Raw genomic sequence first — 16,332 nt, 5'->3', positions numbered from 1 at the left:
CAAATCACGGGTCATAATGCTTAAAATGGAAAAACATCAAATTGATATAGCTGGATACTATGAAGAGTTTATATTTAGCTTTACGTTTGTACATACGTAATTAAAATATTAACAATAAGTAAAGTCTGGGAGACCCTGAGAATTCCTCCCATTTAAAAGAAGTAATTACAAGATTGAGAAACACTGTCACTAAGAAATAAAATTTTCAAAATATATTATAGTACAACTTATCACTATTTTTCATGTTAAGGAAAAAAAGAGCTAAGGAAAAAAAAAGGAGCTACAGGAAAGGTATAGAAAGTTTAAGAATAACTTGTAAGTACGTAACAAGGAAGAGCCAAATCTGACTACCTGTTTCTTTTACTTTAACCTTTGCTTTCCAGCTGCTTTTGTTCACTAAAAGGATACTGTCTATCCATAATGGCTGGCTCAGGGAACCGTGCCCCTCTGCCTGAATGTCAAACCAAAGTGCCTTTGTTCAGGGAAGCATCCTGACCCTGTCCACCTGTGAATCTCTGTCAGAAAGAAGAAATTAACACATCTCCTCCCCAGGGCTGGCCATTCCAGGGGATATTTGCAAAACTTATGGCCTTTTTACTTTACTTCCTCATTTCCTCCCCTTCACTGTTCTATAAAAGAAACTGACATCCAAACCCCCATAAGATGGTTTTTTTGGAGACGTCAGTCTGCCATCTTCTTGGTCTGCCCGCTTTCCGAATAATTACGAATAAAGTTATATTCCTTGCCTCAACACCTATCTCCTGATTTATTTGCCTGTCATAAGGCGAGAAGAGTGAGCTTGGACTCGTTAACAATAAATAAATGAAAAAAACAGTATTAAACCTGAGAAACTGTATACAACAAATTAAGTCTCTCAAATAAAATGAAACCCATTTTCACAGAAGTATAAAAAAATCTGTTTATAGTTACAAAAACTTTAAAAGTTTATATAAGGCTATAGTGCCAAAAATAAACATATACTCTCACTCATATTTTAAATATTAGAAAAAACTATCTAATGGTTGCCCTTACAATCTTGAACGAAATATTTTTTAAAGCAAAAATTGAATTATTGCCAAAATATAAGATTAATAAATTATGAAACTGCTAGAAGCTATATAAAGAGCAATAAAAAGTACAATGCTTAATGTATACTTTAATCATTAGGAAACTCAGCTTCCCTTCGGGCAAACAATGGTGAAGTCATAATTCTTCCCTCATTTACTTTTAAAGACATTTCAGAAGTATGATAATTCCAAAACAAAATAAAAGAGAAGCCAGGACCAAAGGAAACTGGATGGGCAATCAAGAAACAGAAGTCTTATTCCTGGTTCTCCAAATTATTCTGTGTGGCTCCAGGCAAGTAATTTACAACTCTCAATTCTACTCATTTCCTAGTCATGGAGTGTAAACCAAGAATGTCTCTAAAGAGAGTTCCTCAGAAAGCAAGCACTTACCATATAAATAATGCTGTTACCTGAGTCTATTAAAGACCAAAAAATGTCTCTGAGGGAGGACACCATGGGCCCACCTCTAAGAACTACATGTAAGAGACAAGAATAGCAAAAGAACACACCTTCAGGTTTTGGGGTCGACTGAATTTGTTGAGAAGTGCAGTCTGAATGAGCTCCCACCGGCTCCCTGCAGTTCGCTCACCATTCTTTAAGGAAAAGAAAAACATGAGGAAACTATTCCAAGTTCCTTTACATGGTAGAATCAGAAGTCAAACAGCAAGTATTAAAATACCTTTCAGAGACTAAAAGAACATCAGTTCTGTTCAGTTTTGTTCTTACCTCATCTTCCACCGGGTACAAGTTTTGTTCTGAACAAGGCATCTTAACATGCTTGTTGTCCCACAAATCTTTAAAATGTGTTGGGAAAGGTTTAGGAACTTCTCCTGCTCGCAGAAGATCTACCTGAAATACAAGAAAACTGTAAGTGCATAAAAACTAGGCATATCTCTTGTACAAAATAATCCAAAGAAAGCAGCCAAAGCAAATGTTATAAAATACAGACCAGCTCCTAGGCAAGAAATCTCATGTCTTTTTCAGTTGTTCCCACTCCTTACCTCCAGTTAATCAGTTTCCAAGTCACCATGTCCTTGGCATTCTATCTTCATCCCATCCAGCCCCCACCGCCACCCCCGGTCCTCATTATTCATTGCCTGAATTTCTGGTAACAGCTTTCTATCCCCCTCCCTAACTCCAACTACTCCCAGACACATTCATCCCCCATAAAACCCTTATCCCCACTTGGGAATAACAGTATGTTTCTAAAGTATCCCCAAGCTTCTAATCCTATAATGGCTCCCCTCTGCCTATACTTTGATTCTAATGATTCCAGTTTTTAACATTCTCTCTTACTGCAAACACTATCTGGGTAAACATCTATTCTGACCTTCAAGACTCAGCTCAATCTTCATTTCCTCTAAGAAGTCTTTAAAAACTTTCTAATAGGCAGTAAGTGTATTCTCTCTTGTTTTACTAGATCATGATCATACTAGAGCACACTTTTTTCCCTTCTCCCACTAGACTCTAAATTTCTTGAGAATAGTAATTATATTAACTTTGTATTTTGAATATTTACAACAGAGCCTGACATGTGTGTTTCTAATAGGTATACGTGTTTACATACATACCGTTGACCCTTGAACAACACAGGTTTGAACTGCTTGGGTCCACTTATACAACGATCTTTTTCAATGAATACGTACTACAGTACCACACAATCAGCAGTTGACTGAATGTGTGGATGTGGAACGTCAGATATAGAGGGCCAACTGTAAAGTTATACTTGGATTTTGGACTACCCAGAGGGTCGGCACCCCTAACCCTCGAGTTGTTCAAGGGTCAACTGTATATGTAAATGTACACATATATGTAATATGTATATGCATGTATATGTATGCATATATATACACATGCAACTTATAATGAGCATTAAGTAAATGTTTGAGGAAAAAGATACTTTACAACAAAATAGCTTTACATTTTGCCTAATCTGGACATTTCATATAAATGGAATCACACAAAATGTGACCTTTTGTGCCCAGCCTCCCACTTAGCATAATGTTTTCAAGGTTCATCCATGCTATAGCATAAATCAGAATTTCACTGTAGATCATAAAATAATCACATAAATAAATATAAAATTTCAACTGTAAGATGCTATAAATGAGAGGTTCATAGTGTCATAAGAACCTTTCTAGACAATTTTAACTTATCTGGTAAGCTTAGGGAAGGCTTCGAGGAAGTAGCAATTGAGCTCAACTCCAAAGGATAAAAAGAAGTAGGAAAAGGCGGAAGAAACAAGAAAACGGAACAGCCTTGAAAAGGGAAAGCTGCTGTCAAATAGGCAGCTTCATTAAAAGTCTACAACCCAAGATAAATAAATTTATAGGCCATTTATATAGATAACCATTAAAACCATGAGTGTGTATAAGACTACCCCGAGAGAGAAGGAGAAGAGGACCTATGAAGAAGCTTTGAGGAACTCCAACGACGTTTAAGGGCCACATATAGAAAAAAAGCTAAAAGGAACATAAGAAGTGGCTTAAGGAGGTAGGAAGAAAATCACGATTATATGGTGTCAAGGAATCCAAAGGATGAGAATATTTCAAGGAGGAAAGAATAAAGAATGGTCAAAAGTGGCTGAGTCACCAATCATGCCAAAAGTATTTTCACCTCCATATGAGGATCCCAAAAGTGATTCTGTAAAGATGTTCCATGTAATCTGAGGTGACAAAAACAGGTACCAGGAGAGGTTCACACATAGGAGAACATATATATAAGGATATGCTTTGGATGTGTGTGTGCATGTGCATAGTGCATGCACCTACATGTGTTTGCCTTATGTGTGTACATGTTGGTGCGTGAATGTGTGTGTGCGTTTACAGATAATCAAGCACTATTATGTCCATCCATGCAATTTCAGATTGCCTTACATTTCTAACGCTAAATATCAGCTTTACTTTATTACTTCAAATTCTGTAACTATTAATATCTGGCATCTCAGAAATGTAATTAAGGACTGTCTATTTAATAACTAACTATTAATTATACATATATCATATTACCATATTCAGGAAAAAGGATCTAGAAGAAAATACACCAAACTGTTAAACTCTGGGAAGAGGACTGAGAGACACTTGGGTTTTCTGAGGTATACACTTTCACATAACAGTTGCTTTTTTTTTTTCCCATTGAGCCTATATTACTTTTGTAATAAAATAAAACTTTTATAAATTCGTTGGATATCTAACAATAAACAAACAGTAGTTACAAAGATTAGGTAATGATGGTATAAGATGCTTCAGGTTTTCTTTGTGGGTAGTGGGAGAGAGGAAGCAGGAAAAGTCAAAATATCACTTACTTCCCCCGATCAACCTTTTCTCCAAATCTTCACCATTAACATCTTGTCAGTCATCCAAGTCTTTTCTTAATTTTACACACATTATCAATGCCTCCTTTTCCCTTATCACCCATAGTTAAGAATTCACCATGTCCTATCAATATTACCTCAAAACAATGCAACCATTTATTCTTTTTTATTCCCATGGTTATTACCCTGTCTCAGTTATTTCCAAACTTTTTAAAATTTTTTTCTTATTTTTTTTCAAACTTTTTAAAATAGCAAAACTCTTTTTTCCCTAAGAAATGTGATACAAAATCATTATATTTAAACATAAGCTATTTAAATAAATATAATTTTTACAGTAACTTTACATATTCTAACATCAATAGCAATGAGGTTACTTTAAGGACTATAAAATCTGAAATCAGGAGTTAGAGATGACAGCTAAAGCTTACATCAACCTACTATTTATATCTCTTATCCAGTATTAAGAAAATCCTATTCACACACCAGAACAGTTGCAAATGGTAACCTTTTTTAACTGATATTTTGATGCTTAAGGAAATTCTTCAAACAGCAGTGGCAAGAGAACCTTGATTCTATGATCTGCGTAAAAATGAGTTCTCCTGGTAAAATCTGCTGGTTAAAATATGGTATTAAGCATTTTAAAATTTGAGCGCATTTGTTAGTTCTTTTACTACAGGTTTTTCATAGCTAAAAGTATAATTTAGAAAAGAAACGAGAGTCAATTTCAAAAGAACCCCGAACCACTTCCATGCAGCACAATTTGATAATTATTGTTTCTTTACTTTTCATCTCTTATCTGAGCTCTTACATTACCTTCCCCTGTTTCCAATGTATCCTCACTTCAGTTTTCCTTACTTATACCTGTCTGATCAATCTTGCTATACATACAGTACAACTATTGTCTACACAGACATTTTAATGAGTTCCAATTCCTACAGACTCAAGTCCAGTTCCTGGCACCTGAAGCCCTCTACAATATGGACCCAATCCACTTTTCAAGTCTTCTCTTTCACCATTTCCCATCCAAATTCTCAGTTCTAGCAAACCAATTGTTTTTCATTTCTAAAACAAATAGTTTTTAACCACACAGCCTTTTCCTATACAGATTATGTATCTGTCTGGAATTCCCTTGCCTTGCTAAATTAACTCCACCTCAGAAATTTCTGCTCATCTTTAGGAGCTCAGTCCAACCCCACCACCCTGCTCAATGTTGCTGCTACTTAACTATGTTAATAAATTCTATACTTCAAAATATTTAATCACATGTAGACTAAGATGTACAAGAAACGGGATTTTTTTTTAAGTAGCCCCTGTGAAATCTAATACAGCATCTGACTAATAAATGGGATGAATATTTAATCCTCTATGGGGTTTTCTTTGTTTTTTGTTTTGGCCACGCCACACAGCTTGTAGGATCTTAGTTCCCTGACCGGGGATAAAACCCAGGCCCACAGCGGTGAAAGCGCTGAGTCCTAACCATCCTAACCACTGGACCACCAGAGAATTCCCAAGAGATGAATATTTAAAACTGTTCTATGAGTGGTAGAAATCTTCTAAAATTGGATTATGGTGATGGTTGCCTAAGTCAGTAAATTAACTAAATATGGGCTTCCCTGGTGGCACAGTGGTTAAGAATCTGCCTGCCAATGCAGGAGGGACAGGGGTTCGAGCCCTGGTCTGGGAAGATCCCACGTGCCACGGAGCAACTAAACCCGTGCACCAAAACTACTGAGCCTGAGCTCTAGAGCCCACGAGCCACAACTACTAGAGCCCGCGCACCTAGAGCCCGTACTCCGCAACAAGAGAAGCCACTGCAATGAGAAGCCTGAGCACCACAACAAATAGTAGCCCCCGCTCACTGCAACTAGAGAAAGCCCGCGCAAAGCAACAAAGACCCAATGCAGCCAAAAATAAATAAATAAAAATTTTTAAAAAATTAACTAAATATCACTGAATTGAGTACTTAAAATGGGTTAATTTTATATACCTCAATAAAGTTGTTGTTGTTGTTATTTTAAAAAAAGAACGCATGGACAGTGTGAAAGAGGCTACCAGGGGTTAGTTAGGTATGGGAAGTTATTGTTTAGTAGGCAGAGTTTCTGTGTGGGAAGATGAAAAATTTCTGGAAATGAATAGTGGTAATGGTTGCACAACACTGTGAATGGACTGAATGCCAATGAAATGTACACTTAAAAATGGTTAAGATGGTATATGTATAACCATAATTTTTTTAAATAAGGTTTTAAAAATGTTGAGTTTGAGATACCTGTGGGACAGTGAGGGAGATGTCTAGAAGAATCTAAAGCTCAGAAAAGAGGGTAAAACTGAAGAATGATTTGAGGATATTGAACCACATACAACTTTGAATTTTAGTACCTAACATGTAGTGGGTACTCAATAAATATTGTCAGTTGAATTTTTTTTAATCCAATAAATTTTCTTAAAAATACAGAAAAATTCAATTTTCTCACCAGCTAACAATGATTCCTCTTATGGATTTGTTAAGTACCGTGTTAAGTAAGCTATTGTTATATTTCTCCATCCTGTAGAATTCTCAGTACTTTATATATGCAGAAAAGAGAAGCACTTTCTATGCTATGGTCTGTTTTTCACATTTATAAGTATCAGAATAAATTAAGACTTAGCATCTTCTCTCTTTATAGGTAAGAGGTAACACCTACCCGAATAGTCACTGTGTGATTGGCAGACGGTCTCAAGGGAGGCAGCCGGACCCCACACCTTGGCATTCTTCTCATCTCCTCAATAGGAGTTCCAAGCCATTTCTTATCTGGAGAAAGGTGAGGTGGAATGTATTTAGGGATCTTCCTTTCTGTTCTTTGATGTTTGATTTCACATTGTTCTTTTCTAAGATCAAAACAAATGTAATCAGTCACAAACCACTTACCGTTTAAATTTACTTAGATACACAAGTGAAAAAACTTACCCAGAACGTTATTGTTTAAAATGTGCCAAACTTGCTCTTTCTCCTTGGTATTTAGAAAAAAAACCAAACAAAACAACAAAAATACCTTATAAGGTTTACAGTAAAACCCGAGAGCTTATTTTCAATAGTCTGTGGAAGGAATTTCCAAACACACGTAAACCACCTTCTGAAAAAAGGGAACGTGTAAAAATATATACACTGCCAAATGAGTCATGATTCACAGTATCAGCTACTTCTCAGGACTCTAGACAGTAATTTGCAATGAAGTGAACTTACTATGGCACGCTTGCCATAAAGATCACAAGAATTACAGAGTAGGCTTTAAGATATCATATGGGATAATTGCATAAATAAAATTTTTACATTTACATTTTTTTGGTAATCAGACCGGGATTTAAATCCCAGCTTTACTACCCACAAGTTACATAATTTCAGTGAATTCTCTAACCCAAATCTCAATTTTCTCATTTGTGAAGTGAGTACAATAACACCTGCCTGCCTGTTACAGCATTAGAGAAGGTGCATGTACAATGGCCTAAGAAAACAGCAGTTACTATCATATTTATGTTCTAATAATTCCCATAAATCTCAGAAGGAAGTTCATGAAACTAAAGTCTGATTATTTATTTACTTCTTGTTTTCTGTTTCTGGGACTTTTAGAATTTAACATTTTGAACCTAGGTTTAAATTTAGTATAAATAGTTAACAAGAAAGACAATTATTTCTTTGCTTCAGTGTAAACCATAACTTTGTTAAACCCCCTTTGTTAAACATGTTACACTACTGAAGATACTCTTAGATGGCAAAAATTACCTTTTGTCCTCTGCTTTCGGCATTCTCATGAAATGATCTGTGATTTTAGAATCCTTTTTCCCATGTTGCTTAGAATTTCTGCCCTCTACATTCAGGCTAGAAGTACTTCCAGGTAGTCTGACATTTAAATCATTCATTCCAGCGCGACTCTCTCCTTCAAATTGGAAATGTAATCGAATCTCACTTCCCTTAGTAGAGGACCATTTCCTCAATTCAGTGTCAGCTTCTCTTACTTGGAACCTTGAAGGTTTATTTGCTGTTTGGGCGGAACTATCTTCCTGTTCATCAAAACCTGGACTTGTCTCTTCATCTGCTTCTGAGTCCTGACAACTATTTTTGGAATTATCTACATCCATTGGTGACTCGGGTTCACTTTCTTTCTCAAATGCAGGAGAATTTCCTAGGCTACTTTCTTGTCTACTCAATTTGTTGGCATTTTTCAGTCCAGTACCAACATCCTCAGAGCCGATATCTGACAAGGGGCTCTCTGGCACCACGTCTGTCTCTTCCTGCTGACACCCTGCACAGTCTTCGGCGGGATGGCAAGTCTTGCTGCACTTCTGGTGGCTTCTGGCTTCTACACCCTGTTCATCTTCTGTTGTCTGTTTTGCATTTGCAAGCTTTATAGGTGTCAAAAATTGTTGATTATCTCTACTCTCCTCACTATTTGTGTCGCTGTGATCATCATTTTGGGGTGACTGATCAATGTTAGCATTACTGAACTGCTCTGGTACCAGAGTTACTATTGGAGGTTCACTTTCCAAAAGTCGCTCTGAATGTTTCCCTTCCTTTTGCCACTTACAGATAGCTGCAGTCTGATGCTGGTTCAAATACTGTGTACTTTTTTCAACTGGTGATTTATCAAAACCTAGCTGAGAAACATTTTCTAATTTTTCCATGTTATGTTGATAAAAGTTATCTTTCTGTACAGAACTCATCATGGATTCTTCTCTTGTATTGTTGTTTTCTTTACTATGCAAACTACAAAAGAATAGAAAGAATGATACAACAGAACTTATGATACAACAGAAAGAATTTATGATGCAAAAAAATCACTTACCTGAACACACTCCTACAATGTTACAGCATTAATTAAACTACTTGTGATTACCTGAGCATACAGCATGCTCTTTCATGGGTCCATGTCTTTGCACATATGCCTATAATGCCCTTTCCCCACTGTGTGCCTGGCAAACACCTGCCACAGTGCAGTGTTAAACTTCACTCACCTCCTGTGCAGTCTTTCCTGTAAAAGTAAAGCTGACTGTCTGTTTTATATGCTAACCACCACTGTACCTTGTTTAAATCTTTACTGTTGCATTGATCACACCACGTAATCATCACGTATTTTGGTGTCTGTCAGCATCACTACACTATTAAGTATCTTAAAGACAGAGACTATTCCTCTTTCATCTCTGTATCTCAAGTATATTGGACCATCCCTGGCACATAGGAGACTCTAAAAAATTATTATTTATTAAATGAAATGTAGATAAAGAAAAATGAGAAAGTAAAAAGAAGAGAAAACAGCATGAAGCACAATAAAACATCCATATATCATGTTATTCATTTCTCTATATAGGCATGGCTCTTTACCTTTCTGATTCAGCTGTCTTGAGTCCTTTCGTGTCCATCCAACTGGTAATAGTCTTCTGTTTGAAAACTGTAAAAAAAAAAAAAAATTAATGTATGTGCATGCATACCTTCAAAGAGAAAATACCTACAGCAGCATATATGCATGTAAGGCATTATGACAGGTTCTGTGGATTAAACAACGATTAATCACTCCTTCCCCACTCAGGCAATGGGAGATAATACATTTGGCATAGAAGAGAAAGTGACCAGACCCTAAAAGAATTGGTATAGCCTAATGGATGAGAGTACATGTTCTGAAATCAGATTACCTAGATCCAAATCCTGGCTCTCCTACTGGATTCCTATATGACTTTGTGAAGAGCCATTTCTCTGTGTCTCTGATTCCTTATTAGTAAACATGCAAATTAATAGTATCTCTCCTGGGGTTATTGTGAGGTTTAAATTAAATAATAACCATTGCAAAGTGTTTAGGGCACTATCTGATATATGTTCAGTAATATTAGTTCTTATCATTAGTATCAAAAGAGATGCTGAGGGAGTTCCCTGGTGGTCTAGTGATTAGGATTTGGTGTTTTCACTGCCATGGCCCAGGTTTAATCCCTGGTCGGGGAACTGAGACCCTGCAAGCTGTGCGGCACGGCCAAAATAATAATAATAATAAATTTAAAAATAAAATAAATTAAAAAGATCCTGATAAGAAATTAAGATATTTCTGAGGAAAGGACTACTTTAGGGAACTGAAGTAAATGGGATCATCTGATAAGTAGTGCTTGAATTGTGTCTTGAAGAATAAACATGTCATCACATAAAGGGAAAATCAGAAGCAACGGAACCAACGGCAGAAAAATATAAAGAAAGCAACAGAAAATATGGCTGAAAAGTCAGCTAGGACCATACCATAGAGATCCCCGAATAATCCACAAAGAGAGGTACAAAAAAGTGTCAAAAGTCACACTCAGAGTTAATGCCAGAGTTCAAATCTAGGAGGCTCCAAGTCAGGCAGGATACATAGCCTGGAGGGCAGATGTGAAGGGGCAAGAAAGGAACAGCCTGTCAGTAGAAGCGAGTGAGGAAGGTATTGGTCTAGGTCAGTGGTTCCCAAACCATCTGAATCATCAGGAGGCTGACAACAAATGGATCCAAGGGCCACACCTAGACCTTCTGAATCAAAATCTATATGTGATGATGGAGGTATGAGGGAAGCTGGAATCTGTATTTTTTTTTCAAAAAATGATTTTGATGATCAGCAAGGTTGAAGAACTACTGGTCAAGATCTAAAAATAGCCCTTGTAAGGACACAATAAAAAGTTGAGAAGTGAGAGTCATTACAGACTTCACAATGATAGGAGAAGTTAAAGGTGACACTAAGCTTTAATGCTTGAGACTTGAAAGATGATGACAACATTAAACAGAAATGCAGAATATAAAAGAACTGGATTTAGGGGAAAAATATGATTGGGTCAATACTGAACACACTAAATTTGAAATGCCAGAAAGATAACTAGACAGAAATGACCAGCAGACAGTAGCAAAAGTAGAATTGATGGTTCAGTAAGGGACATGTAACATAAATAAATTCAAGCCACAATTTATATAAACATTAGAAATTTAAGCATACTTTCAAAATTTAATGTACTGCATATGGATTACATGTATATAATATTATAGTATAAGAAAATCTTGAACATTCTCAACCACTGTCTAAATTGCAATGTAAGAATCTAGGTATCTTAGGTCATAAACTCCTCTTATTTACCTATGTCCCCTCAAACACCATAACATGAGATACCATCCCAAATATATGAAAATCAACAATTTATTTACCACTGCATTTGAGTGCCATATAATTTATACTTTCCACAAAATCTTTTATTAGCATTTTTAGAATCATTTCTTTCACAAAAAAATATATATACATTTGATATTTCTTGTTAAACACCACTACTTTCGTGACTTTATTAAGTTACTACTTCTGCAGCAAATCAGGCTTCAGAGAAAAAATTAGATTCAGTCACAAGGGAGTAAGACGATGATCCACTTCGTTCTGAGACTTTTTCTACAGTTCCATCTTCTCTATTTAATTTCCTTATATTAAACACAGCAAGTATAGAAAATCCTCAAAGTACAAATCAGCAATGAGCCAAAAAATTCATTTTTGGGGTCAGTGTAGAATTTAAAATACCTTTTTCCATAAATGTAAAGATTCAATGGTATGCAATGGCTAGGTTCCTATAACACACATGAAGCATGGCACTATGATGACAAGTCTACAGAACCTAAAGAGTGCATGCATCATTTCCTAAAAAACTAGGAAGAGTGTTCCAGTGCAGTTGAAGGAGAGGTCTCCCTCCTGCAGCTCTGATGCTGAGAATGTGTTCTCTCTCTAGCTTCAGGCTTCCTATCATAATCCTGAAGCCTGAGAACAGGGTGAAGGAGGAGAAGCAAGAGGTGAGGAACTGACATTTCCTGCTAATAAAATGGTCTTCAGTCCTTCTGATGGCCCCAGAGAAAGGACAGCCTACTTCTCTTTCCAATACCACTACTTCTGGCTTCAAAAGGTTTCTTTCACAACACATCACAGGACTGTATCAGTTGTACCCCTCTTAATCCTGAAGTAAGCATAAAATGATGTGTCCTGGGTTCTGGGGAATTTCTTTTAACTAGAAGTAATCACAGCAAACAAAAAGGGAGGCAATAGAAGGTGATGAAATATCAATAGATACGAGATCTGGAGTCAAACAAAATCCTGGGCTGAGCTCTTTGCTCAGTCACTTACTAGCATGTACTTCCATTTCTTTAAGCCTTTATTTCTTCACCTGCAAAATGGGGTTAACAATACCTATTTCCAAGGCTTATGTGGATCAATGAGAGAAAATATTGCACCAGTCTCACAAAGCAGAAACTCAACAAATGTATTCTCTACCAACATTTCACCCAATCTCATTTTTCACTGAGATCAGTAGTTCTCCAACTTTACTCTGACTTCACACCATTTACATAATCTCATAAGTAACCTCACTCAGTAACCAGCAAATTTCAATTAGCAAATCATTCAATTAGGTGCTAGAGATACCGGCAAAAGGCACAAAATGCAGTAAAATTCACCTGCATTTAAAGGAACACCCAGACCTTCACAAAAAGCCTCTTTCCTCCAGCAGCAGCAAGATAAGGCATGGGAAGGAAGGGTGTGGTGAGACCTAAGAGCAATGGACAGTGGGAAAGTTTTGAGGTGAGGAAAGAGGTTTGAAGGTGCTTTTGACAGCACTGAGGCTGAAAGAATGATAAGGGGGATGGGGGACAAGGCAGCTCTAGCCTCCCACCCACCCACCACTGACCTACACTCGGATCATCCCTGGAGCGAGGAGAGAAACTCTAGGTAGTTATAACAGGCAGAAAAGGGGAGCTCCTACAGTAACACAACTGGATAAACCATTCCCCATCAGAGTGTGAATAGCATGCTGAGTTCTGCCTATATGCAGGTTTGCAGATTTCAATCAGTATAAGAAATATGCCCAGGAAGATAAATAACACAAAATTTAAAGATACTGAATATCCATTTCCCTATCTCACTTCTCCTAGGATAACTATATATATACATTTTAAATATCAAGTTCCTAAAAGAATTCCAAAATCTCAAACAACAGATTTTGACACAAGTTTAGATTTTGAACATTTTGTTAATTGGTGTCCTGTGCCAGGTATACAGAAAACATTTACACACATGCACAAGTACAGCCCAAGTATTAATTCACTCCCTCTTCTGCGAAAAATCAGGAGATCCAATTAGTGAGGACTGACAGCACCCCCAACGCATTCCTTCTCCTTTACATGCAGATAAAGTTAATAGGACCACAAATTAGCCTGTCACAGAAGTCAGATACAGTACTTGGAGGTCACCCTTAGTTGCCCTCCCCTCCACTCTCCTTCAACAAGTTCTCTGAAATCTACATCCTAAATCTTAAACCCATCCCTTCCTCCTCATCTTCAAAATAGCACCAATATTAAAAGAACAGTTACATCACTCACTGGGCAACTGCATTTGTTTCCTGCAACTGCTCTCCTTGTCTACAGTCTTGACTTTCTCTAACCCAGCATTTCACAAACTACAAATGACCAACATTTTTTAATGAAATAATACAGACAACATGATAATGCAGCACACATAGTAAAGTATTATTTCATGAAACATTTGTTATAAATATGACCTATTGAGAGAGAGAGAGAGAGAGAGAGAGAGAGAGAGAGAGAGAGAGAGAGAGAGAGAGAGAGACTGCTTACTCTGTGTACCAGGTGAAATTTATACTGTGGGTTGCAGTCAGAAAGGTCCAAAGATCACTGCCTACGCCATCTTTTCTAAAATATTAACCAAATGATATCCCTTTTCTTACAAGCTTTTTAGTGGCTCCCCATTAACCACAGATCAAGTCCAAACTCCTTGAAATGGCACTTGAGTTTGTCCATAAATAAGCTCTTGCTCCCCTTCCCAGCCTCAGCTGAGTCTTGTCATTCTGGTCTCCTGTCAAGCCACATGCTGCTCCCTCTGCCTATGTAATTTTTTCGTTCCTTGGTTTATACAGCAAATCCTGCTCATCCTTCAATACTAAGTTCAGGTCTGCTCCTCATTGCCTCCAAGTCCCGAGAGAACTAAGTGTACACCATTCATCAGAGGACTTCCTAACCTGTGCCCATTCTCTTATACTGCTGACCAACACATCCTTTTTGAAATGCTCCCGTCCTTGCATGACACAACAAAAGCAGGCTTTCCTCCTACTTCTCTGGCTGCTTCTCTTCAGTCTACTCTTACACGGTGGTGTCTGTCCTAGGTCGCCTTTATTTTCACTACATGCTTTATACTATCTAATCTACTACCATCGTTATCAATTATGGTGTATGTGACAATAACTCCCAAACCTGTATTTCCAGCACAGATATATTTCTTATGAGGTACAAACCCACATAACCCATTCCCTCCTAAATCCATCCACTTTTCCCCTCTCCTACCTACTGCCTGCAACCAACTATTAACCATGATTATCTCCCATCTAGACTAACTCCTTAACTATCTTGGGCCTGCGATTCTGCTCCCTTTCAATCTATTCTTCATTTTCCACACACCAGCCACAAGGACCTTTAAAATATATTTTTTTAAATAAATATACACATATTTAAAAATATATATCCAATCAAGTCACTCCCCTACTGAAACCCTTTAATAGTTTCACATCGCCCTTAGAAATAAAGTTCAAAACCCTTAGCATTGCCCAGTATGATCTGATCTTTGCCTACCTCTCTGCAACCTCATCTCGCACTACGCTCCCCTGCTGACAATATGAATCAGCTGCACTTTGAGATCACTTCATTAACTTCTCTTCATCTAGCTAACTCATCACTCTTCAGTCCTCGGAATAAGGTTCTTATCTTCTGGCTGGAAGATTATCTTTGAGCCCACAAACTGGATTAGGTACACCTGACTTCTACCATAACGCTCTGTTCCTTCAAGAATTGGAACACCCATTACCCTTTATTATGTTAACTTCCCTAATTGTCTATCTCTCCTGACAGATTTTAGGGTCTGAAGACAGAGACCAAGTTACTTTTGTTCAACACTGTACACCAGAAACAAGCATAATGCAAGCTAAGAATAATAGCTCTGCACCCAGGGACTTAGAATGTAAATTGAGATAAGCTGTGATTTTCTTTGCAGCTTTCTTTCCATCTAGAGGCTGAAGCGTCACATACACAATTAAACCTCCTTAACGACTAAGGCAATTTCTCAGTCAAACCCGAAGAAAGCAAACAAGTGGAGTATCCTACCGCTTCCCTCCCTGTGAGTGACTACTCATCAGGGTTTGTCACACCACCAATCGCCACGGGAAAAATCTGGCCCCATTCTCCAACTAGTAGCCTTGGTGGCTCAGCAAGGGGACCTCAGAGTTCAGACCGGTGCACACAAGACCAGAAAAGGGGCGGGGGGGGGGCGGTGCTGGAGTCCCTGGCTCCTCAGAGACCAAGAAGAGGTTTGGGCCGAGGCGAAGGACAAAGAGCTTTATTTCCCCACGTACCAAGCGAGGTGGCGCTGCCTCTGTGCGATCCCGCCCGCCCCGGGACGCAGCCTGACGAGGACGGCGGGACCCTGAACTGCACCGGAGCGTCCTTGGGATCGAGGACGCGCCTCTGCCTGCCGGGGAAGCTCCGGGCGTCCGAGGCGGCCGGCGGAGAAGTTGCAGCGGCGCCCCAGCGGGGTCGCTTGGTGCAGGGCTCACAGCCGGGGCCCGCACTCATGCTGGGACCCGCAGCGCACAGTCCCCGGGCTAGCCCGGGCGGAGAGCCTCATTCACTAACCCTGGGAGGGACGGACTGCGCCTCCTTCTCGGCGCCTCCCGACACCATGCCCTCTCTGCCTCTGCCTGCTTCTGCAGCTGCTGCTCTGCCGGCCTCCCGAGCCAGACCCTATCCAGTCGCCTGCCTTCCCTCTTCCACAGGCACCCCACCTTCCTCAAGATGCGCCGCTTTGATTCTAGCTTCGTTCACTTTCCCACCACCGGAAAGCTGCCGTCAGGCACTTCCGGCTTCCGGGACGTACGCTGTCGCAAAGCGGA

At 38.6% G+C, this 16,332-nt stretch overlaps 1 protein-coding gene across 2 annotated transcripts in view; it reads right to left on the bottom strand.

The window, feature by feature from the left end:
- PARG (poly(ADP-ribose) glycohydrolase) overlaps positions 1-16,288 on the bottom strand; it is a 116,413-nt gene extending 100,125 nt beyond the window's left edge. Inside the window, exons 1-6 of one of the 2 annotated variants that reach the window (XM_060034647.1) lie at positions 16,225-16,288; positions 9,734-9,800; positions 8,138-9,118; positions 7,062-7,245; positions 1,794-1,916; positions 1,577-1,660 (exon numbers count right to left, since the gene is read on the bottom strand). In XM_060034647.1, coding sequence (XP_059890630.1) covers positions 1,577-1,660; positions 1,794-1,916; positions 7,062-7,245; positions 8,138-9,118; positions 9,734-9,771 — 1,410 coding nt within the window. In that variant the 5' untranslated portion in view covers positions 9,772-9,800; positions 16,225-16,288. Of the gene's footprint in view, positions 1-1,576; positions 1,661-1,793; positions 1,917-7,061; positions 7,246-8,137; positions 9,119-9,733; positions 9,801-15,795 lie in introns of both variants that reach the window. The other variant, XM_060034646.1, reaches the window with a different exon arrangement.
- Positions 16,289-16,332: the final 44 nt, after the last annotated feature.

This window comes from Delphinus delphis, chromosome 16, assembly GCF_949987515.2.
Source record: "Delphinus delphis chromosome 16, mDelDel1.2, whole genome shotgun sequence".
NCBI lineage: Eukaryota > Metazoa > Chordata > Mammalia > Artiodactyla > Delphinidae > Delphinus > Delphinus delphis.
This window is presented reverse-complemented; position numbering and strand designations above follow the sequence as displayed.